Below are 25,513 nucleotides of genomic sequence, written 5' to 3' on the forward strand. Positions count from 1 at the left end.
GTCGTCACGGGTCAGGCCCAGTTCTCGGACCAAAGTCGCGATTGACTTCTGGCGACTGTCCACTCCGCGTTCTTCGGCCATAGTCTTCAAAGCCTGGTGGACCATCTTCTCCTTCTTGGGCAGCTGAGGTCAGTTTAGGAGACGTCTCTTCTCTTCTTACCTTGATGCCAAGCTGGTCGGCGAGATGGGCTACACCGCTTCTGTCGGTAAAGTCCAGCCTATACTCGCGCCAGTATTGATTGGCAAGAGTCCAAAGATTCTTATAGGAAAAGTCGGTAACGCGCAGCCCGGTGATCTTGGACGACACTGCGGGGTCAGCACTTCCTCGACACATGATGGACAGTTTGCGCCCCGAGAGTACTCACCGGACACGGGCTTCATGAGCTCCTCGAGCGTCTCACTGGTGTTGGCGGACGCTCCTTTGGGCTGTGCACCGGTAGCTGCGGCCGAGGTCGAGCTCGACGCCGAGGCAGCGCTTGACGGCGTCACGGGGGTAGTGGTGGAGGTCGAGCTCAACGCCGAGGCAGCGCTTGACGGCGTCACGGGGGGAAAGGCGGAGTTGGCGGAGGACGAGGCGGACGCGCTCGCTGTGCCCTTCTCGCCCTTCCTCGAAACGAGGTTGCTCAGGTCCGCCTTGACGATGAATCGACCCTTGGAACGGTGTTGATTGACACCGAGGTGCAGACCATGATCGTCAATGCAGTGCTGTGCCAGTTTGCTGGGGGTGTAAAGGCGGTCGGCGTCGCACCCGGGGACGGGGCAGGTCGTCGTCGATCCAGCGTCGAGGCTGCGGATATGCTCGTCGGCCACGTGAGGACCGTGACGCTTACGCTGCCACCATTTATAGCGCTCAACCATCGGGAGAGCGTCGTCGCTCACACAGCCAGGACACAGAATGAGAAACGAAGGATCCTTTCCTGGCGGGATGACAGCTCCGCCGAACGGAAGCGGGTCACCGGCGAGAACATGGGCCTGGCAGTGCTCCTCGTAGCGCCTACGACCGAAGATCCACTCCTGGTCGGCGTCGCAATGATGGACAAACTCGAGAGTGACGTTGACGTACTCCTTCTTCACCACAGAAGCCGTGGACCGCCTCGAGGTTGGTGACGGCTTCTGCTCGTGAGGAAAAAGTCGCCCCGCATTGCTGGCCGTTCGTGGGGAGCGTACAGAGATTTCCCGCACGGTCCCACACGTCTGCATGGTGCACGCCGACATGATCGGCAAACTTAGCCGCCGTCGCGTGCACGCCCTTGCAGTCGGAACCAGGACACACGATATCCGTTCCGACGAGCTCCTCGTACAGGACCCAGTGCTTCGTGGCCAGAGCGGTGCGCAAACAGCCGTGGACGTCATGAACAGTCTTGCGGCTCACGTTTTTGTCGCAAGAGGGGCACTTTCCATTCTCGAGCGACTCACCGGGGCGGGGGTACCTCGGAGTACTGTGCGGCTGATGTGCTTCCCTGGCCAGCTTGGCGCACATGTTGTGATATTGAGTCACATGGTCGCTCTTCAGCATGGCGAACCTGTCTGCCACTGTTAGTCTGTCTTCCTTGGACCGAGTACTAACCGTTGTCGTTGCTGCTGTGGAGTGAGGGCTACGGTGATGGTGGAGAGGGGAGAAGAAGGAGAACGCAGGATGAAGTATGGGATGAAGAAGATGTGCTCTGCAACGTTAGCCTTCCATCTTCGGATCGAGCACTGACTGATGCCTATCCGAAGTGTTCGCGGGCGCGAGGCGTTCACAGGCGCGACGCGTTCACGGGCGCGATCGAAGAGCTTCGGCGGCTCAGGAGTGAGTCGCTGGAGCGCAGCGCGGGACTCTGCGGTCGTCAGTCTTCCTTCCTCGCTTCGAGTATCGAGTACTAACACTCGGGCTCGCCGCGCCAGTGACAGGCGGGGTATGCGAGGTGGTACAGGTGCAAACACAGAGCTGGATCAGAGTTGAAGCTGTCGAGACGTGAGACTGTAGATGTCAGTACACCTTCCTCGTTAGAAAGCCAATGTGCTCGCCACCGAGACGTGCTTCTGATAGTCAAGACTTACCGCCTATGCTCGTCTTTCGATGGGGTCGTAGCGATGAAACGGTTCTGTTTATGAAGTCAAGGTAGTAAGTACGAGTGATGGTGAGATAGGAAGAGGAAGAGAAGAGGTGAAGCGTACGAAGTGAAGAATGCAGCGACGGGAAGGCAGTGTCTTGATCAGTCGTGCCGACGCGTTGTCACCCAGGGGGAGGGGGGCGCTGCGCCCTCAAGGTCTGGAGGTTGACTCAACCGAAGGAGCCCAGCTCATTCTTTGGCCCCCCGCATAGCCACTGGTCCGCCGGACATTCCTGGTGTGGCAGCTGTTGCGCGAGACGCGAGACTGCGCCCATAACAAACGCGTGCGTGAGTCGCTCGCGTCGCCTATCCTGGCAGTATCGGCAAGGCTAATGACGTTCAATGCTACGCATGAAACAACACCGCAGAACACCGTAGATTACCCTCGCACTGCTGTCTCTCAGCACTTATACAAGAAAGATGCAGCTGAAGATGCCAACGCATGCGAAGCTGAGGTGGCGTCACGACCACGAAGCAGCGAAAACGACATTCACACTTGGACGCACCGTGCCTCACACAGAACGCTAGTCCTATGTGTTGCGAGAGAGTGTCCTCTCCATGATGTTCTAGTACGCTCGTCAACTGACGATTCATGGTGTCGCGCACCGCCAAACAGCGACCGCACAACACTGTGACGCCAACCAAGAAAGAAAGATAGGCTAAGCAGGGCGGCGCCACCAAACACGCAGCAGGGTTCAAGTATGTACGTTTAACATTCGCTCCGCTGTTTTTACTCGACATTTTGTATCTACCATTTCTCTCCGAAAACTAGAGATGGAATCTGGTCATGGCTTTCGAGAAAACCTCGAAGAGGTTGTTGTCCGTCTCTACGGCAGGATGCTCGAACAGAGGTCGCTGGTCGTCGCTCGATGACGGGAGCGGCATGGGCGGTGTCGTGCGGACCTACCCCTCAGTAGACTTCGGTCAGCTCCGACAGACAAGCTTCACCGCCACGTGCTGCTTCACAAGAAGTCTTCGAGTCTCGAACATATCCATTCTATATACATGTAAGGCTCCTTCTATCGTCTGTAGCTCTCTATCGAATGCATACTCTAAGTCTCTCATCTTCTCTACGAGGATCCCTTCTCGATAGCTACTCGTCGCCACTCTCGGTCTCGAGCCTCGCTCTTGCCGCCCGTACGACAGGAGGCGGAGCCGAGGAAGTCATCTTACCAAATGGGTCGAACCTGGGAGCGATAGCAGAGCCGGCACCGAACCCGAAGACAGAACCGAACCGGATCCTGAGCCAGAGGCTGAAGTGGAGGCAGAAGCAGACGCTGACGTGGACCGGGGCACTGAGGATGCAGAGCCGAAACCTGCACGCGAGCGAGACAGCGTCGCTCTTTTGCTCGTGGAAGATTCACTCTTGTCGGCCTTGCGGGTGAGCAGATTGCTTGAGGTCCTTCTTGACAATGTTGCTCTGCGCGGACTGGGGATGAACCTTCACGAGATGGACGTCGTGATCGTTGATGAAGTGCCGGACCAGCTGCACACGGCTAAACAGCCTGGTCGCCGGGCAACTGGCGATGGGGCACGCGGTTTCGGATGTTGTACTGAGAAAACGAAGGTGCTCATCAGCGACGTGAGCACCGTGCCGCTTGCGCGGCCACCACTTCCAGCGTTAAACGACCGGGGTCAACGTATCGTCCGCGAGACAATACGGGCACAGGAGGTGGAAGGATGGGTCTTTGTCGTGCGGGATCGTGGCACCGCGATGCAGAAGCGGAAGTGGAAGTGGAAGCGGAGGCTGATGTGGTTTGGGGTCCTGAGGAGGCGTAGCTAACAGTTGAGCGCGAGCGAGACGATGACGGAGCTTTGCTTGTCGAAGACGCGCTACTGCCGGACTTGCGTGAGAGCAGATTGCTCAGATCATGCTTGGCGACGATGGTCTTAGTCGACTGGCTCTGGTTTTTGAGAAGATGCACGTCGTGGTCGTCGACCAGGTGGTTGGCGAGCTGCACTTGGCTGAACAGCTTGGTCGCAGGGCACTCGGCAACGGGGCACTTAGTCTTGGATCCCGGGTCGAGAGAACGAACATGCTCATCGGCCACGTGGGCGCCGTGCCGCTTGCAAGGCCACCCTTTCCAGCGCTCGACCGTGGTCAACCCCTCGTCTCCAAAACAGAAGGGGCAGAGCACGTGGAAGGAAGGATCTTTGCCACGCGGGATGGTGGCACCGCCGAAAGGAAGGACGGTGCGAGCAAGCTCATGCGCTCGCGCGTGGTCGGCGCACCTCTTACGGCCAAAAATCCAGCGATGATCGAGATCGCAATGGAAGGTGTACTCGAGCGTGACCTTGACATAGGTCTTCTTCGCGACGAAGCCGTGCGCTTCCTCCAGGTGGGAGATGGCGTGCGCGCGAGAGCTAAAGGTAGCCCCGCACTGCTGGCCGTCCTGGGCGATCGTGCACGAGTGGCCGTCGCGGTTCCAGACATCGGCGTGGTGGGCGCCGATGTGTTCCGCGAACGCCGCGGCCGTCGCGTGCACACCCTTGCAGGTCGCACCAGGACACACAGTCCCCGTGCCGACAAGGACGGAGTAGGCCGCCCAATGCTTGGCGGCAAGCGTCTCTCTCAGGCACGTGTGGAGGTCGTGGATCTTGCCCTTGAGATCCTTGTCGCAGTGAGGACACTTGTTGTCCTTGGTGCTCTCGCCGGGCCGGGGGTAAAGCAGCTTGGAGCGAGGCTGCGGGGCCTCTGCCTCAAGCTCGGCGCACATCTCAGCATAACGCTCGAGGTGGTTGACGTGAAGCATTTCTACAATCGTTAGCCTCTTTTCCTGAAACAAAACAGCTGTGGTCGCAACGATAATTGCTCGTGGCGGTGGTGACTCACTGAGGTAGGGGCGACGCGCTTCGGAGCGCAAGGAGAGGGAAGGAGGGAGGAGGAGATGGAGATGGAGAGAAGATTGCAACAGTTAGCCTTCTGTCCTGGGACAAAACAGCAGGTGGTCGCAACGAGAATTGCTCGTGGCGGTGATAACTCACTGAGATTGGGGGGACGCGCTGCGGAGCGCGAGGAGAGGGAAGAAGCGGACGGTGCCCTGTAATCATTAGTCTTCCTCGTCCGAACCCTGTTCCTTGATGGTCAAGACTCACTGCTGTGCCGCGTCTAGTACGGGATGTGGAGATAGCAGGAGTAGCCGGCGTGAACGACGCACTTGACTCCCGCAACCCGGAAGAGACGATGGAAGACTGAGAGAAAAGAGATGGGAGAGATGGAGTGAAAGAAACACAGTGACTTGCTGAGTCGTGCTGGCACTTGACTGCGCCCCCGACACCGTGAGGTTGACTGGATCGAAGCATTGAACGCCAATACCCGCTGTAGTCCGTCCACGTGAAGGGCGCTGGTCGATGTTCCACGCCCCTGCTTCCTCTCCATATCTCCATCGTACAGCCCACACGTTCGAACTTCTTGCCTTCCTCAGCTCCGTCGGGCATCCAACTTCAACAGCCATGTCCGAAAACGAGCAGTATCGTAACAACAAGCGCAAGACATCCGCTTCCCCACCCCCAGAGTCGACCCGCTCGTGGATCGACGACAATCTCAACGTCAATGACCCCCGAGGACTCCGGGGTCCAGATCAGAATCTCCCTACGCAGCATCCAAGACAAGGAGGACTTCCACCGCACCGCCCTCGACCTCATCGAGAAGCTCTCCACCCACATGTGGAATAACCTTCTGCGTCATCCGCCAGAACCGCAGGCATCTCTCCAGAGTTCTCAGTAAATTCGGCTTCGTCAGCAAGTACGACCCGGTGCACTGCTTCAGTACATCTTCGACGTACCCTGCGCCGACGCGGGCGCGTGCGCCAGTGTCCCCGAGGAGAAGCAGCCCCTCGATCGCTGCGACAACCCCGATCGCAACCGCCGTGTCAAAGAGCTTGCCGAGCAGCTAGACAAGTTCTTTCTAGATCACGATCGCTTTTGCGACCTTGGGCCTGTAAGTCGGAGAAGCCATTCGAGCTGACGATCGAGAAGCTGCCGTGTGATCCGCCCGGCGAGGGAACGCCTTTCCCCTTCTCGTCTAAACCAGACCCGGAGTCCATGTACAGCCTGCTCGAGGAGGTTATGAAGAATATTGCGAGGAAGAATCAAATCGCTTACGCCCAAAAGAAGTCCAGCCAAAGCTGAGCCGCTTGCCGAGTACATGCAACTCCCACAACGTAGTCAACGAATTTTCAGGAATTCGTTAAATTGTAGTTAGGCCAGAACGCCACCCTCATGCATCATGCAAGAAATACATTTCAATAATTCTAATCGTCGTCGTCGTTGGCCTCGACGCCGACGGGCTTGTAGTGGTGCTCCTGTGGGCGTTTGCGGTGCCTCCTGATCCATCGCTTGAAGTGCCCGATTCCGCGCGCGATGGGGCGCTCGGCGTACCGCTCAAACCCGAAACAGACGACAATGTTGAAAATGGCGATACCGAGGAGCTGGAGCTTGAAGCTGCTCGGGAGCGCGATGATATCGAGCAGCTTGGCAATAGCCTTGGACGGCTCGAGCAGGATGTACGTCGAGAAGCTGAGCAGACCAACAAGACAGATCATCAGCGACGGGTTCGTGTACATCGGCTGGCGGTACGGCGGGCCGACGCTGAACACGCCCGCAACGAGGATGTACTGGAAGCACGAGATCAGGAACAGAGACGTGTTCTCGTAGTTGAACGTCTCGAGCTTGTCGCGGTCGGTCGGCGGCATCGTGTACCACGGCTGCTGGCGGACCCAGAGGAACACGGCGCCCTGGATAGAGGCGTTGATAATGGTCTGTCCGATGATGGAGGTGAGAACCTTCTTGGAAACGAGCGAGGCGGTGGGACGCTTAGGATAGATCTTGGGGTACGGAAGCGTACGGCCCATGGCGACGGCGATGGGGATGATGATGAACAGGTCGATGTAAAGGAACTGGAAGTCGCCGAGAGACGAGGCGAACGAGTACAGGAGCGTGACGGTTGTGAACTGGATGAGCGAGTAGAGAGCCATGTACTTGAAGCACGAGAAGGAGGTTACCAGAGCACAGCGGCCTTCGCGGATGATCTCGACGACGCAAGAGATGTCAGGCGTGCGGGACGTGAACGGCGCGGCGACGGACGCCTCAGCCTCGGACAGCGACACACCGACGTCGGCAGCCTTGAGCGCACCACAGTCGTTAGCGCCGTCTCCACAGAACGTGACGGTGTATCCGAGGGCCTGAAGGCGCTCGACAAGCTCGGCCTTCTCGTCGGGGCTCATACGCGCAAAAATGACACCCTTGACGAGCATGCGGTCCATCGTCTCAAGCGGGGCATACTCCAGCATCCACTTGAAGACGTCACCGGTGAGGGCGAGCTGATACTCGGGCCCCTCGTCGTCGTTCGGGTCGTCCGTGATCGGCTTGAGGGTGTAGTCGTCGAGCTTCTGGCGCTCATCGTCAACCGAGGACCAGTCCAGTAATGCGTTCTCGGTGCAGCCGGTGCCGGGGACAAATGTGGGAATGTAGACGGACGACGAGTGTGAGATGAGACCGCACTCACGCGCGACCGAGATGGCGGTGCGGACGTTGTCGCCGGTGACCATACGGCACGCAATGTGGGCGGCACGGAGCGTGTGGATGTTCGGCGCGGTGCCGGGCTTCAGCTTGTTCTCAAACACGATGAAGCCGAGGAACTGCATGTCGTGCTCGGCGACCTCGCGGCGCATGCGCTGCGCCTTGAGCCACGTCAGTCCCTCGACGCTCTTGCCGGCGATGGCGATGACACGGAATCCGTTGCGCGTGTAGTACGACAGCATGTCCTCGTAGTCAGATGGGAAAGAGTCGGGGTCACAGATCTCCGGCATAACCTCGGGGGCGCCCTTGCAGTAGATCTCCATGCTGCTCGACTTGAGGCGCTTCACGATGACGGTCATGCGGCGGAGAGCAGAGACAAACTCGTAGGAACGGATAACACCGAGCTCGAGGTTGCTCTGCTTGCCCTTGTGCGGCTGAGCGACGTCCTCCATGCGCATGCGCTCTGAGCCAGGAGGGCGGACGACGGACTGGACAAGAGTCTGAACACGCTCGGCGCCGCCGCCACCCTTGACGCGGCGCGACTGTCCCTCGTCGAGCGACCAGCCTGAGTACTCGAACATCTTGATGTCCAGGGTCACCGAGCATCTCGCCGTCGATGAGCTTGAGGGCGTGGCAGGTCGCGAGCGCATACAGCAGCGGTGTGCGGCCGTTCGGTCCGCCAGTCGTCGGCACATCGGTGATCTCAGAGTGCAGCTCGGAGAAGCGGCGGTCGAGGCGGTCGATCGTACGGACACCGAGGACATCGAGGCCCTCTTCTGTCAGAGTTCCCGTCTTGTCAAAGCACACAACGTTGACCTTGCCTCCGATATTGACACGGTTCGGCGAGATACAGAAGATGCCCGACTTGCGGAGGCGCTCAATAGCAAAGGTCGTGCCGATCGTGAGGGTCGCGGGAAGAGCAGGCGGGACAACAATCGTGATCAGGTCGAGAGCACGAACGAGGATTGTCTCCCAGGCGATACCAATGCGGATGAACTGGACTGCGGAAATGGCAAATCCGAAGCCAGCAATCATGGCGAGCACACCGATAAAGTTCATCGAATCGCGGTAGAACTTGAAACCGAGCGGCTTGGGGAACAGCATCGAGCGGACGAGGGCACCCTTGGTCGTGTTGAAGCCGGTGCGGGCGACCATGGCGAGCGCGACGGGCTCGTCGGAGGCGGGAGCCCAGACTGGCTTGGCGCCGGCACGAACACGGATGATCTTGGTACCGCTGAACAGGTAGTGCTTGGCGAGGTCGGCGTCAATGTCCGAGCTTCCAGCCTTGGCCTCACGGGACATGGCGCGGATGGCCTCGTCCTTGACAGGCACCTTGGACACAGGGACCGACTCGCCGGTCAGCATTGACTCATTGACAATGGCGTCTCCCGAAAGCAGCAGAGCGTCGCACGGGAACACAGTCAGCGTCGGGTCCGAGACGTCGAAAATGTCGCCGGGAACCATGTCGGTGCAGTCCACACGCTGCCACTTGCCGTCGATGAGCACGTTCACGGGGCACTCGAAGCGCGACATTTCCCTCATCCTCTCGATCGTGCGCTTCGTCTCGATGAGAGTCGACAGAATCGAGGTGGCCGAGATGAGAGCGATGGCGAAGGCGTAGTAGTAATAATCATCGACGGACCAGAGGGCGATGGACGCAATCTGGAAAACGTAGAACGGGTGCAGGACCTCGTCAACAAGCAGACCGAAGAGACTCTTGCCCTTGATATCGATCACGTTGTCGCCCATAAGTGTCCTCCGCTGCGTACGCGTCTCCGAGTCGAGGCCCTGGGCGACCTGGCGAGCAGACGTCCACTTCGGGTCGCGCCAGTCGCGGATCATGGCCCAGCGTCCAGTCAACGGGTCGAGCGCGAAGCGCGTGTAGCGATACTCCATAACCCTGAGCTTTCCGCTCTTCTCTTCCCATGTCATCTTGCCCTGCTCGACGTCGTGGTGCCCGTTCGTGCCGTTCAGAATCGAGTTGGCCGCCGACGCGGCAGCCGAAGCGTTGGCGGAAGCGTGCGCTGAGGCAGCAGCAGAAGCTGCGGCAGCTGCGGGGAACACGGTCGACAGCGGGTACGGGTAATCGATGACATCCATCGGGACAATGTGGATGTCGCCGTATGGCGTCTCAACAACGAGCCAGCTGCCCTCCTTCATGTCCTCGAACGGAGTCTCCTTGCCACAGAACCGGACCCAGAGCATGGGCGACCAGCGGCCAACAAGACCCAATATTCCAAGCGTGCAGATGCACAGGATCCACCAGATCGTGTTGCGAACGGGGTCGGTGCGGTAACCCGTGAAACGGATCGACAAGTCCTCGTCCGGGAGCAGGATCGTCTGGCGGCTCGGGTCAACTCCTTCCTCAAACTCCTTGATCTCGTCCTCGTTGAAGTGGGCGGTGGACTCGCCAAAGATGCCGTCGCCGGGCAGAGGGACCAGGGGAAGGTTCGGTGACTGCGGTCGGCTCTGTGGCGGCAACGACGTGTCATCGGCGAGCGACGAGGTGTAGCTCTCGGCGTCGTCATCGCCCTTTCCGTAACCCCACGAGTCCATCGACGACTCGGACGGCTGAGACGACTCAATCGAGCGGCGCGAGTCGATCGTGCTCTGGCGACGGAGAAGGCTCTCCTCGTCGCCTTCCTCACGCCTACCCAGGAAGGACGCGATGCGGTTGAGCACCGACCCGGTCCTCTGCGGCGAGTGGGCGGGCGACTCATCCTCGCGCCGTCCATAGTCCTCGCTCCCTCGGATACGGTAGTCGCGGAACTGATCCTGCGACTCGCGACGCCACGCGCGGCTCCCTCGCCGTGATCCTATCCGGAACCGGGACGACGTGCCATATCCATCCTCGTCCTCCGAGTCTGCGACAAAGACAGCGCTACCCCCCGGCGACTGAGGCTCACGCACATCCATGCTCGGCCGCCGCCACATGCCTGACTGCGAGCGGAACGACGCCATCGAGCTGCGCCGGCTTCCTGGGCCGTACCACTTCGTGCGTGTAACGGAACTCGGCGCCATCCCTGCAGTCAGATAAACATATGCACTCGCAAACTCACCTCCATCATGGTTCGTCATGAGACTCCCAGACATCGAGTCGCCCTGCCCCGGTGGGTTCTCCTTGTCTCGCTGCTCGATCGCGATGGCGATCGCCTGGTCGGTTGCTCCGTCTGTCCAATCCTCAACACGGGAGCCATCACGGGGCTGGCCGTTCTGGCCCGACGGACCAGCGCTGCCCCCCGGGTCGGTATCGCGGTGATCAGTAGACATGTTCAGGGGTCGGAGTGGGATGTCGTCCGCGTCCAGTTTGCGGTGACCCTCGACGTGGGGGGAACGGGTTTGTCAGAAGTTGAGGCTCTGAAGAGTGGATCTCGCGGCAATGTTCAATGGCCCGCGGCAGTGGAGTTGAGGCGTTCAGGGTCGCGCTTACGTGCCTGACATCATGGTTTGCGCGTGTATCCTGATAATGTAAGCCACCTCATAAAGCCGTCCGCATCACGTGACGGACATGAACCCTTGACGTCAGAAAAGTCCAGCAGCCTCCACCAATTTCGGTGATGGCCAGGCGCAAAGGTTTATTTACGAGCGGACCGACTTGCACGTCGACATCAATCACCGAAAACCACCATGGCCGACCTTAACACGCTACTCCGCTGGGCGATCGAGAACTCGGACAAGGACAAGCTGCACGATGAGGCCGCGCATGCCAAGGACGGCGGCATGCAGCTGAAGTACAAGCCCGCCGCGCCGGGACAGGAGCCGTCCAAGCACAACGCGACGCTGCACAAGGACGACCAGGGCGTGTCGCCTGCGTCTACGCCGGGACCCGCTACGCCGAAGGAGGAGAAGTCCGAGCTGACGACGGACATTATCGACCTCATTCTCGGCAAGCCGGACAGCGCGACCATGAAGGAGAAGATGGAGTACGCGACGAATCCGGAGAACGACACCGAGTCGCGCGTCGAGGCGCTCGACGACTTTGAGATGCTGATCGAGATGATCGACAACGCCAACAACATGACGGCGCTCAAGCTCTGGGAGCCGCTGTTCTCGCTGCTGCAGTCTGACTCGCCCGAGATTGTCCGCCACGCGCTCTGGATTATCGGTACCGCCGTGCAGAACAACCTCAAGGCGCAGGCGTCTTTCTTCTTCCAGGACGGGTTCAACAAGGTGCTCGACGCGATTGAGAAGAACGCCTCGGCACCCGCGACGCGGCAGAAGGGCGCTTACGCCCTCTCCAACGCGCTCAAGTACTGGCCTTTGGCCTCCATGTGGCTCTCGGCTAACAACAACCGGGGCTACGACGCGCTCAAGGCGGGTGTCACTGACTCGGCCCCGCCCGTGAGGAGGAAGTACGCCTTCCTCGTCGGCAACCTCGTCATGCAGGCTGGCACTAAGTACGAGGGCGACATGGCGCTCCCGGACGATGTCAAGGCGCAGCTCGTCGACAAGATCACCGCCCAGGGCGGCAAGGACGGCGATCTCCTCAAGGGCCTTGAGGACAATGGCGTCTCCAGCGCACTCATCGAGGGAATGAAGATGCCCGACGACAATGATGTCGAGTTTGAGGAGAATGCCATTCGTGCGCTTGCGAATGCGGCTGAGAAGGGCGGACTCTCCGCCCAGGAGAAGACGGAAGCCAAGTCCATCTGGAACAAGTGGGACCAGGAAGGACAGAAGGAGCGCGGGTTTGAGGGAGCGGACGCCCAGCAGGTTACCAAGGCCCTGTCGTAGTAGATAGATCTGTATTATTATTGCATCGTAGTCAAGGGAAACTGACCATCGGCTCGGTGACGACTGACGGGTGTACTCACAGTCATTTTGTTGCATACACGGAGGGTTTTACTGGTCTCGAACAATGATGCTGATGGTATAGGACGTAGTTGCGTACACGGCACTAGGTGCCGCGGACGTACAGTCCATCAATGAGGTCCTCGTCATCTTCCGACTCATCGCTCGCCTCCTTCAGGACTGGCTCATAATCAACTTCGGGTCGATACGCATCCCCCCACTCCCTGGTATCCAGATACAGCCACCCCCTCTCCCGCCTCTTCTCCTCTTGCACCTCCCACTCCCTCATCGTGCGCGCATTCGCTTTCTTCACGTCGTTCAGAAAGGTGCGGAGGATAGAGTATCCCTGTCCCTGGTCCTCGCCGAAGGCGAAGCGAAGCGAGCGCTCGAATTCGTCTTCGTACTCGCGCGATAGGTGGTCGTGGCGCAACTTGGCATACTCGGCGTCGGTAAGGTAGGTGTACTCTGGCATGGGCGAATTGGGTGAGACGAGCGATGCGGGCGACGCGGGCGCAGAGCCATCAGAGCTGGCGTGATCCTCCTTATTGTCGGAGGGGAGCTGCAGACCCTGCGAGTCGGGAACGGAGGAGGGTGGAGAGTGCACTTCCTCGTCCTTGCCCACTCCCTCGTCTTCGTCAGACGTCAGGCCAGGTGACTCGTACTCCTCGATGAAATATCCATCGTCCTCGTCGCTGTAGTCCACCGGAGGCTGGGGTCGCTGCTGAGCCCAAGGACGGAAGCGCATCTTGTAATAACTCATGGAGCCGATCTCATCACACACCCTCTCCAGAGCAGGCTGCATGCGGAGGAGATTCTCGAAATTGGCCCTGGTGCGTTTGGCGGGATCGAGTTGGTTGTTGCGCTCAAAGGCGTGGATTTCTTCCTGCAAGTAAGCTACAGCTACAGACGTGTTCCTGCTAGTTCCAAGTGGGTGCGCGGGCTCACCTCCGTCGTCTTCGGTGAGAATCGCCACACCATCCCGCAGTCCACGTTCCCGAAGAGGAGGAAAGAGAGGAGCATCAGCGCCTCTCCGAAATCGATATGGAGACGCTCCGGCAGCGTGTCTGAGAACGTGTACGCCGGCCGGCGGCGAGAGAGCCACTCGCTCTCGTCTGGGGTGCGAGGCGTGGCGGGAGAGGCCGGAGAGGCATGGGTTTTCGGAGTTCCCGGAGGGGAGATAGCGAAGAGTTCGTCGCCTTCATGGTCGTCACTGAAGTGCACGCGGTTGTAGTGGACATGAAGGACGTCCACGTCGTAGGTTGCGAACTCGCACAGTTCACAGTACTCTGAAAGGGTCAGTCCTGTCGTTTCTGCTAGCTTACGTTCTTCTGCAGCTGGTTGGTCGGCCATTTTGGTGTCGAGAGAGATGTTAAGTTGAGGTGAGAAAGCAGAGGGAGACGAAGAGGGACATGATGCAGACGTGCTGGAGTGGTCTTGAAGTACTGCGAGACAGCGTCAGTGGGGTGCAACGGAAGTGTGTATTTCGCTTGCGAGGCTCTCGCACGACACCGACTCTTCGCACTTTCAAGACAATGTGGATTTCACGTTGCGACGCGTCTAGTCGTGCGTGGGCATTGATGTGAGGACAACATCACTCATTAATCTGTGTGAAGGCGCTATTGTAACAATGTGCTGTATGTACAGGCAATGATGCTGTTGCCGGCGGAGCGAGAGGGATAGTCGATGAAGTGCTTAGCAGGCTGGCCACTGCAAGTGAGATGAGAAGGGGGGAGATGCCAGGACCGATTCGACCGAGGAGAGATTTCCACCACTACCTTGAGATCTCCAGGAAAGCAGCTGGGCGAGGCCACTGCCTCTCCATGCATAGCTGCTGCCTCTCATACTTCAGACTACACCAGGTCACCCAAAGCTCGCCGCCACTAGACCACAACGGAGATACCCTGAACTCCGCGACATGACGGTGCCTGGCCGTTCGATATTTTGAACTTGAATCCAGTCCTGGCTCGTCAGTCACCACCATCTACACCGCGGCCATGCCGTCCAGACCACAGAAGCGAAACAAGAACGACGCAAAGGCAAAGGCGGCAGAGGAGCCGAAACCTGTCGCCGCCCTCCCGCAGAGCCGCGTCTTCGCCCCCTTCCGTGCCCTCGGCTACGTCTCCGACCATGTCCCCTTCTCCATGTTCGTCCACACCCCCAAGGGTGCCCTCGCCAAGCCCACGATCCACATTGTTACGAGCGTCGGACGGAGCTGGCTTATGTGGGACGCGGAGCGCATGACTCTGCTTTTTGCTGGTGAGCTGGATGGTGTCACTGCCGAGCTGACATTGCAGGACCTGATGCTGGTACGACGATCACGAGTCTGGCGCAGACGGGAACAGAAGTGTTCGCTGCCGCTGGCCCGAGAGTCATCAAGTATTACCGTGGCAAGGAGGCTGAGACTTATACAACGCCGGACGGGTCGACACTCGGCAAGATCATGATCTTTGGCGAGCAGCTGACCGCGCTGAAATACGACGGAACGGGCATGTTCGTGTGGAACGTCTCGAGCGCCGAACTCGACAACGAGATCACATTCCATTCGTCCTTCACGGCGACCGAGATCATGCACCCGGCGACGTATCTGAACAAGATCCTCGTCGGCAGCCGGGAAGGCGAGCTGCAGCTGTGGAACATCCGGACCAAGTGAGTTTACACATTGTCGTACAGAACTGACGACCAGCTCGCTCATCCATACGTTCCCCGCTTACAACCCCCCGTCAGCGGTGACGGTGATGGTGCAGTCTCCGGCCGTCGACGTCGTCGGCATCGGATACCTCGACGGCAGCATCCGCATCATCGACATCCGCGAGTGCGAGCTCGTGATGCAGATGCGGATGGACCAGGGGTCGTCGATCACGGGGCTGTCGTTCCGGATGGACGGGCCGCCGATCTTGGCCTCGGCGTCGTCGGCGGGCGCTTTCGCCGTGTGGGACCTCAGCAAGGGCGGCCGAATCCTGCACACGCAGCGCATGGCGCACGAGCAGGGCGTCAGTGGTCTGGAGTGGGTGCAGGGCCAACCCCTGCTTGTCACGTCGAGCGGGGACAACAGCGTGAAGCAGTGGCTCTTTGACGCCCCGACGTCAGCCCCGCGGCTGCTCAAGCTGAGGACGGGCCACCACGCGCCCCCCACAAACATCCGGTACTACGGCGCAGACGGCAAGGCGATCCTGACGGCTGGCCGCGACCGGTCGCTGCGGTACACGAGTGTGGTTCGCGACTCGCGGTCGCACGAGCTCTCGCAGGGTTCCCTTATGAAGAAGGCGATTGGACAGGGCGTCTCGGTCGACACGCTGAAGCACGCGCCGATCATTGCGCTGAGCAGCTCGGCTACGCGCGCAAAGGACTGGGACGACGTGCTGACGGCGCACGCCGACGACACGGTCGCGCGCACATGGCGTGTGTGGGAGAAGCGGATGGGGGAGCACGAGTTTGGCCTCGAGGACGGCGGCGACGTGCAGGCCGTGTGCGTCACGAGCTGTGGCAACTTTGGTCTCGCCGGCTCCTCGACGGGCGAGATCAGGATGTGGAACATGCAGTCCGGAAAGGAGCGGAAGCGTTATGCCCTCACGGGCCCAGCGTTGGGAGACAGCAAGCCCGCCATCATCGCGGCCTCCAAGCCGAAGAAGAGCAAGACCAAGCCCGAGGCCAAGAAGAGCATTCAGGCCATCACGGGTCTAGCCGTCGACGCGCTCAACTCGACCGTCGTGGCTAGCACGCTCGAGGGAAAGCTGTACTTCTTCGACTTCCACAGCACGCAGCGCGTCGCCGAGCTCGAGCTCGACTCGAGCATCACGCGTCTTGATCTGCAGCGAGACAGCGGGCTGATTGCGGCTGTATGTGATGACCTCGTCGTGCGTCTCGTCGACATTGAGACGAGGCGCGTCGTCCGTGAACTTCGAGGCTTCAAGGGCGGTATCCTCGACACGGCGTTCAGTCCCGACTCCCGATGGCTGATCAGCACCTCGCTCGACTCGACGATCCGCACGTTCGACATTCCGACCGGACGGCTCGTCGATGCGTTCCGCGTCCCCTCTGTCGCTACCAGCGTCACGTTCTCCCCGACAGGCGACTTCCTCGCGACCGCTCACGTCGACTCGCTCGGCGTGCACCTGTGGGCGAACCGGGCCCAGTTTAGCGATGTCGCCCTCCGCCACATCCCCGAGGAGGAGGATGTGCCGGAGCTCTCGCTCCCGAGCGTGCAGGGGGTGGACGACAGTACGCTCTCTGGCCTCGAGGTCGGAGCGCCGGAGTACACGGACATCTACACGACGCCGGACCAGCTGTCCGAGGGGCTGCTGACGCTCTCGCTCCTGCCCCGGTCGCGATGGCAGACGCTGCTCAACCTCGAGACGATCAAGGCGCGCAACAAGCCAAAGGAGCCGCCCAAGGCGCCCGAGGCTGCGCCCTTCTTCCTTCCCACTGTGGCCGGGCTGGAGACGCGCTTCGACGTCGACGCCGCGCGACCCAAGGACGAGGACGGCGAGGCGTTCGGAGCCCGCCTCGCGCCCAGCAGCTTCATGGAGAGCGAGTTCACCCGCCGCCTGTGCAAGGAGGACGAGGACGGCGACTACGCCGCCTTCTTCGAGTACCTCAAGGCCCTCAGTCCCAGTGCCGTCGATCTCGAAATTCGCTCGCTTGTTTCGCTTGAGCACCTCGCCGCGTTCCTCTCCGCCCTCCTTGGTCGACTCCGGAGTCACCGCGACTTTGAGGCTGTTCAGGCGTTCTTGTCTGTGTTCCTCAATGTGCACGGGGACGTGCTCATTGCCAACTCCGAGCTTAGGGGGCTCCTCGAGCGCCTCGAGAAGGAGCAGAAGCGCGAGGCGAACCGTCTTCAGGAGCTCATCTCGTACTCGCTCGGCACGCTTGCCTTCCTCCGCTCGTAGGTCACAGACCAATTAGATTATCATATTTTTGCATGCAGCCCTCATCTTTTTGTCTAGTGGTACATCTATGCAGTAAGAATACAAATGCTACTCCTTGTCTTCGTAGTTTGCCATAGGGTCCTCGAACGCGTTCCGCGACATGCGGTACGCCTCCATCTCCTCCTCAGTGACGTCCGTCTTGGCCTTCTTGGTCGCCTCCCACGCCTCGTCCTCGCCCATGCGCTTCCGTCTCCGCTCCTCGGCGACGGCACGCTTCAACCGCTCTTTGTCGAGGTCGGGCTCGTCGCTCGCTTCCCGCGACTTGTCGTCGTCCTTCTTCTTTCCCTTGCCCGCCTCCATGCGCTCGCGGTGGATCTCGGCAAGCGTCTTCACAGGCTGCTCCTCCTCGGCCTCTTCATCGTCGTTCGTACCGAGCAGAGCGGCGGCAGTGGAGGCCTGGTTCGCCTCCTTGCCGGCCTCGCCTGTGCAGTATGATCGCGCAATGAGCGAGTGGCAGCACGCGAATCCCCACTGCCCGCTCTCGCGGTCGTACCACGATCCCCACACGCTTGTGTGGTTGTTCGGGAACACGTCCTCGGGGTACTTGGACTTGGCCTTGGCCTGCTCCTGGCCGCGGATGACCTCTCCCGTACGCGAATACTCGACATAATGCTCTGTCTGTCCGCCGAGGAGTTCCTGTGGCAGGCGCTCAAGGTGCTCCTCACCACCGTACTTCTCCAGGATACTCGTCTTGGCCTGTGTCTTGACCACGTCGCGCTTCTGCTGGAACTCGCGGTGAAGCAGCTCACCCGCCGTCGGGTTCGAGTGCACATTGACGTTGTGACCGCGCTGCGCCGATTGCCACGCGAACGCCTGCAGCTTTTGCATGTTTGTCGCGTCGCCGCTGTACCGCGCAAAATTGTCGCCTGCGAACCGCAAGTCTTCGGCGCTCTTGCCCTCCTCGGGCGCGTCACGCATCGAGCGCGTCTTCGGGTCGTAGTACGCCGACTCGGGGTTCAGGTTCAGCAGATACTTGGCCGTGTCCTCGCGGATACGCAGGTTGCGTACAGTCATGCGGTTCTTCGTGTCGAACGTTTGGTCCACCTGGTCCGCCTGCATGCTCGTGTCGCCGGTCTCCTCGTCGCTGTCGTCGTCCGTGCCGAACTCGTCGTCCTCGTCCTTGGCCTTTTGCTTCTTGGCCTCGCGCTTCACCTCGGCAGCCTTCTTGGCCTCCTCCTCGAGCTCGGCCTCGCGGAACTTCTTCCGCGCCTCCTCGGCCGCCTCGTAGTCCTCGACAACAGACTTGTAGCTCGAAGGGTCGTAGCCGTTCCACCGGTCGCGCTTCGCGTCGTACTCGCGCGACACCTCTTGAATGTTCTCGTCCGGCGCAATGTTCTTGTTGGTAAACTTGGCGCCGCGCTTTCGTGGACGCTCGACGCAGTCCCTCCGCTTGTGCGTCATCGCACCGCAGTTCTCGCAAGCGCCCTTGCGGTACTTGGTCGCCGCGGGACCGGTAACTCCTCGGTCGTACCACTGGTCGATGGGCGTCTTCTTCTTCTCCTCTTTACGGTGGTGGTTCAGCGACGGCTCGCCGTTGATCTCGGCCCACCACGGCGCCTTGGCAATGTAGTCGGGCACATGGGGGTTGATGGCGGGCTTGTCGCCTCCGTTTTTAGCGTCCTCGAGCGCCTTTTGCGCGCGGTACGACGACCCCGCAATCTTCTCCGAGTGATCTTTACGTCAGCCAAATGCATAACGCTGTAAGCGCTTACCAGCAGGGAGACGGATCATGATGGGATTGCTGACTTAAAGTTGTGGAGGAACGCGGTTCACTGAACATGTCGCCACCCAACGCCGGCTTAGCACCCAGAGCGGGAGAAAATGGGTAAAAGCCACGAAAATAATCCAGGGTAGTAATACCGCTCCCTCCATGATACAACACCATTCTTCAAGGTCGTCGCCGCTCGTTGACGGTCCCACTTTGCTTTCTCATCACTCGAGTGCCTTTCCCCTTTCAAAACAAACGCCAACAGTAACAAAATGTGGCGTCCCGCAACCCGAGTGACCGGAACGAACGACGTGAGTGTTTGGGCGCGAAACCGTGCTGACAACCAGGTTCCTCTGGCCAACAAGCGCCGCTTTGGGCTTCCTGAGGAGGCTCCCGCATCTTCGGCCCCGTCCGGCGGAAGCGGCTACGGCAAGCCTCCCGGTGACATCCAGTTCTTCAACGGAAGGATCGACCGCGACCGCGACCACCGGGACGACCGCCGCCGGGACGACAGGCGAGACGACCGACGCGGTGGCGATGACCGTCGCGACGACCGGTACGGCCACAGCCGCCACGATGACCGACGCGACCACCGCGGCGGGCGAGACGACCGGGACAGCAGGAGGAGCCGATGGGACGAAGATAGGACCCGTGGACGCGAGCCTGGACCGGATGACAACCAGCCCCGCAAGCGCCGGTCTCGTTGGGGTGACGCCAACGAGCGTGTTGACGTCTCCGGTCTTCCGACCAACATCATGGGCCGAGTAAACCAGAGCGAACTCGACAACTATGCGATCCACGTCCGTCTCGAGGAGATTGCGCGCAAGCTGCGAACGGGCGATGTTGTTCCTCCCGACGGACAGCGGAGCCCGTCGCCTCCGCCCAAGTTTGACGCGTACGGTCGACGATCCAACACGCGCGAGGTGCGATACAGGGAGAAGCTTGAGGACGAGCGCAAGCGCCTGATTGATCGTGCGATGAAGAACGACCCCTCCTTCCGACCTCCCGCCGAGTTCATGCAGCGCCGCAACGGCCGGCCCATGGAGAAGGTGTACATTCCCGTGCACGAGTTCCCCGAGATCAACTTCTTCGGTCTGCTCGTCGGTCCCCGTGGCAACTCGCTGAAGCGTATGGAGCGTGAGAGTGGAGCCAAGATTAGTATCCGCGGCAAGGGAAGTGTCAAGCACGGCAAGGGACGCCCCGATGCGTTCTCGCACGACGAGGACGACGAGCTGCACTGTGTCGTGACGGCCGACGACGAGGAGAAGGTGCGCCACTGCATCAAGCTCATCAACCAGGTCATTGAGACTGCGGCCTCGACGCCAGAGGGCCAGAACAACCACAAGCGCGACCAGCTGCGTGAGCTCGCGTCGCTGAACGGAACGCTGCGTGACGACGAAAACCAGCTCTGCCAGAACTGTGGAGAGAAGGGCCACCGCCGATGGGAGTGCCCGCAGCAGCGGACGTACAGCGCCAACGTCATCTGTCGCTTGTGCGGCGGCGCGGGACACATGGCGCGCGACTGCCGCGGACGTGGCGACCCCAGCCTCGCGCAGAACAAGCAGTCGCAGTTCGACAACGAGTACGCCAACCTCATGGCCGAGCTTGGCGAGTCGTCTGGCGCGGCTGCCCCCGCCCAGGCCGAGGAGCAGAGGATCCCCCCCTGGCGCATCCCGGAGAACTGGCAGGGAGGCGGCCGCGACCGCGAGCGCGGAGACAGGCACGACCGCGGCGGCCACGATGGGTACGGTAACGGAGGCTACGACCAGGGCGGCTACGGCGGCGCCGGCGGGTACGGGTACGACCAGGGCGGCTACGGCCAGGGCGGATACGACCAGTACCAGCAGGGCGGGTACGGCGACTATGCCGGCGCGTACCAGCAGGCTGCTTAAGTCGTGGTAGCCGTTCTTAGAGATCCCCCGGCTCGTGTTTCCCCGTACATCTATGACCGATTCGATTGTGACGTGTAACAGTTTTTTTGACTCGCTCGAGCTAGCCAGCAATGCAGATTATGACAGTGCATCCATCCCTACAGAACGTCGTCGTGTTGCAATTTCGTTGTCGAGAATCATCATCATCACTAATGCAAAGAATCCATGACTAATGACCAAGATCACAGGCGGAAGACGGCCTGGACGGCCTGGACGGCCTGACGGCCTGACGGCCGTCTAGCCCTACCACACCTCATCCACGCGCGAGCGGTGGATACAGAATCCGGGCGTGACCCACTCCTTACACCCGCACTGGACGCCAGCCCAGTCAAACGTGCCAATCTTGGCTCCACACGGGCAGAACAGTTTGCCCGACACCTGGCCATTGAGGGCGGGCTCCATCCACGTCAGCGGCTCGACAAAGTATCCGCTGCACTTGTTGTTGGTGAGGATCGGGGGGCCATTTTGGGCCGCCTGTTGCGCGTGTGCCTGTGTCAGCGCACTGAGTGCCGCAGGCGTGAGCGGCTGAGGCATAGAGGTCATGCCCAGGTTTGAGGGGCGGCGGCGCGCGGGAGGGAGCTCGCTCTCGGGCGACGAGGGGGGAGAGGACGCGATGGGCGAAGAGAGATTGGACGTCGCGCTGAAGCCGGCGCGGAGCGCGGCGAGCTGGGGTGGCAGGCGGGCCGCGAGCGCGTCCGCGTCCAGCATTGGTCGGCCGCCGGGACCCTTCTTCTCCTCCTTCTTCTCCTCCTTGTGCTCCTTGGGCTCCTTCTCCTCCTTCTTGCTGTCGCTGGGCAGTGGCGGGGGCGGGCCTCAGGCGACGTCATGGGCGCCAACCCGCTCGGGCCCGTTGCGGATCCAGACGAGTCGCGGCGGGACATGGTGAGCTGTCCGTCGTTGCCGAGCACGGACCGCGATCGTGATCGCGTCGTTCCGTCGCTGATGGCGGACATGGCGCCGAGGCTTGGCCGCCTCGACGACGCATTCGACGCGCGGCGGGACCGCGCGCCGGGAAGGCCAGTGAGCGGGTTGATGACGGAGGAGACCGAGTTGGACCGCTCGAGCGGCTGGAACGTCGCGTCCTCTGTCGTCGTCAAGGGTTGGGGGAGGGCGAAGGCGCTCGGCGTCGCTGGCCGCGTGGCCGGTCCCCCGGACTGGGCCAGGATGTGGTCCATCATGTGCTCTCTCGTGGCGAGGTTGCGGCGACACATCTTGCAGCGGATCTTGCGCCGGCCCGTCGCGCCGGCGGGCGTCTGTGGCGTCGACGCCGTAGGCGAGAGGGGGTACTTTGCCATGTGGTCCATTGACGGGCGGCCTCCAAGGTCTGTATGGGTCGAGGTGTTGGGGGGAAGGGAGATGTGTAATGCGATGAAAGTATAAAGCGATCGATGCGAGTTGAGGTTCGGTGGCAATGTGAGATTTTCGTCAGCACAGGTGCAAGATTCGGGTGGAGGTTGGATCCGGTGGAGGTCCATCCACCCACCCCCTATGGTGACTTACTGAGGACCATGCCTGCGTTTCGCTCGAGGTAAAACTGTCTCGTCGTGCGGTCCTTCATGGTGACCCGTCCCTTGGCCTGGTGGTAGATGCCAAGTTGGTGCCAGAACGTCTCGCTGGGGTCGACAACGGGCCGCGCGTCGCGAACAACCTGGACGGCGTCCTCGGGGTCGAGCTCCAGTTCGTTCATGAGGAACGCCGCTGCGACCGTCGCGCTCCGGCTCATCCCCGCCTGGCAGTGCACGAGAACGCCACCGGGGTTCGTCTCGGGGGCGCGCGGCTCGATGGCGGGGTCGCGCTCCTCGTCGGGCGTGCCTTGCCGCTTCAGGAGCGCATCGCGGATCCAGGCCGAGGTCGAGGGGAGGAACTGGAGAATATCCGTGTCCTGTGCATCGTCGATTTCTATCGTGTACGCCGCAAACTCGGGGTCAAAGTTGAGCCGTGGGCGGAGGAGAGAGACGACGTTGGACTGTGAACGTTAGCACAAGCTTGGCACGGAGTGACGGGGTTGATCAGCTGATCAAACCCCCCAATGGCCCAAACAACTCCTCGCCCCTCCCAAGATGCTTCGATGGACGTCCATGTCGTGCGTCAAGCACCGAGCACGGCACCGAGCGCCGCACCGAGCTTTGCTACCTGGACGGCCCGGCAGCCGGCAGGTTGTCGGCTTGGACCAAATATGCTCGCATCGGGCACGCCAACCGAGCTCTTCATGTACTCACGATTCCACGCTCGCGCAGCCCCTCGCCGTCCATGGCAGCGACGAGGTCGCCGACCCACAACCCGTCACAGACCTGCTGGAGGTGCTCGATCTCCTCCTCCTCCTCTCCCCTTCTGGCAGCCCCTCCCTGCGCCTCCTCAGCCTGCTGCTGTTGCCACTCAGCCTCCTCTGGATCGTCTTCCCAGGCCTGCCGCCGCTGGACAACCTTGGGCAGCGTCTCCTCCCTCATTGCGATCTCGGCAAGTCGCCGCGCGGCCGGCCCGTAGCTTTGAGTTGGTCGAACACGTCGTCGACCGCCAGAGAGTCGGGCTTCTGCGCGTCCGCCGGCGGCAGATCCGTCATGGTCATCTTGGTGCGTTCGGGAAGCGAGGGGCGGCGGGAGAGTGCGCGTTTCGGCGTCGCGTGGGCCGTCTGCGCCGTCATGGCCGTCATTGCTGGGAGGCCTTTATACGTTTATGAAGAGAGTTGTGTGTGCAAAGGCGAAAGGTGGGGGGTTGGGTTGGGTTGGGTTGGGGGGCAATGCAGATCTGAAGGGCTCAAAGGGTGGGTCGTAATCACGCGCCTGATAACAAGACCGCAAGACCCGGTTAGGAAGAGGGGTAGTGGCCGTCGGACTCGGGAACAAAATCGCTTAATCGCGGCTCAGCAGTGGTGGGCCTTACGCGCTTCTTCCTGCAGGTCGTGAATTGGCGGATCGCCGATCCGCTGCAATGACGCAACTATGCGACGCGCCTGCCAGCACATACACTCGACGCGTTCGTTGCATTGTGGCCCTTCCGGCACGCCGCAGCACTCATGGTCCCCCGTGCCAAGCCACAGACGTAGAGACCGTGGGATATGGCCGTGGGCGGGCCAGGCGGGGCTCTGGGAATACTCTCGACTGGAAGCCGCTCGGCCGCTCTACCAGCGTTCCACAAGCGTTTCTCGTCATATCTGATCTCGCCGACGTTACTGCCGTTCCTTGACCGACATCATGAACGCCGCAGTGCGAGTGATCCCGACCCGCAGTTACAGAACATTGTCTCAGCAGCTTGACATGCACTGACACACTCTCACTCCACACTAGCCACAGACGTCAGATTGACCGTCACATCAACCCAAGTGGCTTAGCCACTCGCTTCCTCACGTCACCACAACCACCCCGCAGCACTTCAACGCCAGCGTCTGACGTATCGTTGACGCCTTGCTCCATCCTGACGTCCTTTCCGTCCCTGGACCCGTCCTCGGCACAGCTTATTCCCAAGACTGCAGTCTTCCATTTGTATGCTATTCATTCACCACTACGCTACACTTGCAGTCGTCTAGATGCCCTCTGCAAACGTCAGTTCCATCCTTCCAGAAGTTAACTGTACTTACCGGCAAGAGCCTGGTTGAAGCGGTTGACCCTGGTGGCAGCGGTGGCGTCGATGGTCTTGTCACCGAGGTCGACGAGGAGACCGCCCTGGACCGAGGGGTTGACACGGTTGACAAACTTGAGGGTCTTGTCCTGGCCAACCTGCGAGCCCTTGAGGGCCTTCTCGAGGCGGGACATCGACTTGTTGTCGAGGGGCTCGGCCGAGGTGACGGTGACGAGGAGCTCTCCGCGGTGGGCGGACATGAGCTTCTCAAAGTCCTCAAAAACCTTGGAGGCAGAGCCGAGACGGCCGTTCTCGGAAAGGACGTTCAGGAGGTTGAAGAGGATGGGGGAGGAGCCGGAGGGGACGACCTGCTTGAGGACCTCGGAGCGCTCGCGGGCAGAGAGGGTGGGGTTGTCTGTTGGCGGTTGTACCCGATGACGAAAGTAAAACGCGAATCAATATCGATTGTCGATCATCAAAAGAAGAGAAGCACGTCAGCAAACAGTCTCCGGTGCGCAGTTGCAAACGCGCAACAACGTACCGATCTTGGCCTTGAGCTGGGCGTCATCGCGGAGGGTCTTGGAGAACGAGGTGACGTCCTCGGCGAGCTGGTCGAGCTCCTTCTTGCCCTGCTTGGCAGCAGCAACGTAAGCCGACGAGGCGTAGGTGCCGGCAAGCGAGTTAAGCTGGAGAGGGGGCTGAATGTTAGCGACATGTTCGTTTCCATCTGGGTCCAGTCGTGACGCATTCCCGAGCAATATCCCGATAACCCAGCTCGATGTCGAAAGCCACAACTCGATTCCATCGATCACTTCCAGTCCTCCGTTCAACGTCTTCCACGCGCTCGGAATGCTACGTGCAGACGGGCAGCATGACGCCCTAGTGCACTAGCGTCCACATCTCTTCCGTGCATGCGTTGCTCGTCCCCATCAACAGTGCCGAGGTCGGGTAACAACTTTCTTCCAAAGCTCCAACCGAGTCGCTGAA

The 25,513-nt window shown here is 60.7% G+C and overlaps 8 protein-coding genes across 8 annotated transcripts; 3 read left to right on the top strand and 5 right to left on the bottom strand.

Moving 5' to 3' along the window:
- Positions 1–4: 4 nt before the first annotated feature.
- On the bottom strand, positions 5–1,480 carry A1Q1_02226 (uncharacterized protein; the record flags this gene model as incomplete). Its single annotated transcript, XM_014325171.1, has 3 exons — positions 5–306; positions 366–1,014; positions 1,064–1,480. The coding sequence occupies 3 exons, from the start codon at positions 1,478–1,480 to the stop codon at positions 5–7; spliced, it is 1,368 nt and encodes a 455-aa protein (XP_014180646.1).
- A 2,190-nt stretch (positions 1,481–3,670) lies between these two features.
- On the bottom strand, positions 3,671–4,849 carry A1Q1_02227 (uncharacterized protein; the record flags this gene model as incomplete). The annotated part of the gene is made up of 1 exon (XM_014325172.1): positions 3,671–4,849. One exon carries the CDS (start codon positions 4,847–4,849, stop codon positions 3,671–3,673), a length of 1,179 nt encoding a protein of 392 aa, XP_014180647.1.
- A 1,500-nt stretch (positions 4,850–6,349) lies between these two features.
- Positions 6,350–10,886, bottom strand: A1Q1_02228 (cation transporting ATPase; the record flags this gene model as incomplete). The annotated part of the gene is made up of 4 exons (XM_014325173.1): positions 6,350–8,158; positions 8,196–10,480; positions 10,527–10,607; positions 10,676–10,886. The coding sequence occupies 4 exons, from the start codon at positions 10,884–10,886 to the stop codon at positions 6,350–6,352; spliced, it is 4,386 nt and encodes a 1,461-aa protein (XP_014180648.1).
- A 357-nt stretch (positions 10,887–11,243) lies between these two features.
- On the top strand, positions 11,244–12,350 carry A1Q1_02229 (adenyl-nucleotide exchange factor; the record flags this gene model as incomplete). Its single annotated transcript, XM_014325174.1, has 1 exon — positions 11,244–12,350. The coding sequence occupies one exon, from the start codon at positions 11,244–11,246 to the stop codon at positions 12,348–12,350; it is 1,107 nt and encodes a 368-aa protein (XP_014180649.1).
- Positions 12,351–12,458: 108 nt separating this feature from the next.
- On the bottom strand, positions 12,459–13,757 carry A1Q1_02230 (uncharacterized protein; the record flags this gene model as incomplete). The annotated part of the gene is made up of 3 exons (XM_014325175.1): positions 12,459–12,480; positions 12,533–13,290; positions 13,353–13,757. The coding sequence occupies 3 exons, from the start codon at positions 13,755–13,757 to the stop codon at positions 12,459–12,461; spliced, it is 1,185 nt and encodes a 394-aa protein (XP_014180650.1).
- Positions 13,758–14,401: 644 nt separating this feature from the next.
- A1Q1_02231 (WD-repeat protein) lies at positions 14,402–17,293 on the top strand (the record flags this gene model as incomplete). The annotated part of the gene is made up of 3 exons (XM_014325176.1): positions 14,402–14,663; positions 14,702–15,053; positions 15,091–17,293. 3 exons carry the CDS (start codon positions 14,402–14,404, stop codon positions 17,291–17,293), a joined length of 2,817 nt encoding a protein of 938 aa, XP_014180651.1.
- Positions 17,294–17,380: 87 nt separating this feature from the next.
- On the bottom strand, positions 17,381–19,063 carry A1Q1_02232 (mRNA processing-related protein; the record flags this gene model as incomplete). The annotated part of the gene is made up of 2 exons (XM_014325177.1): positions 17,381–19,005; positions 19,045–19,063. 2 exons carry the CDS (start codon positions 19,061–19,063, stop codon positions 17,381–17,383), a joined length of 1,644 nt encoding a protein of 547 aa, XP_014180652.1.
- A 249-nt stretch (positions 19,064–19,312) lies between these two features.
- A1Q1_02233 (splicing factor SF1) lies at positions 19,313–20,932 on the top strand (the record flags this gene model as incomplete). The annotated part of the gene is made up of 1 exon (XM_014325178.1): positions 19,313–20,932. One exon carries the CDS (start codon positions 19,313–19,315, stop codon positions 20,930–20,932), a length of 1,620 nt encoding a protein of 539 aa, XP_014180653.1.
- Positions 20,933–25,513: the final 4,581 nt, after the last annotated feature.

This window comes from Trichosporon asahii (genome assembly GCF_000293215.1).
Source record: "Trichosporon asahii var. asahii CBS 2479 unplaced genomic scaffold scaffold00050, whole genome shotgun sequence".
Classification (NCBI taxonomy): domain Eukaryota; kingdom Fungi; phylum Basidiomycota; class Tremellomycetes; order Trichosporonales; family Trichosporonaceae; genus Trichosporon; species Trichosporon asahii.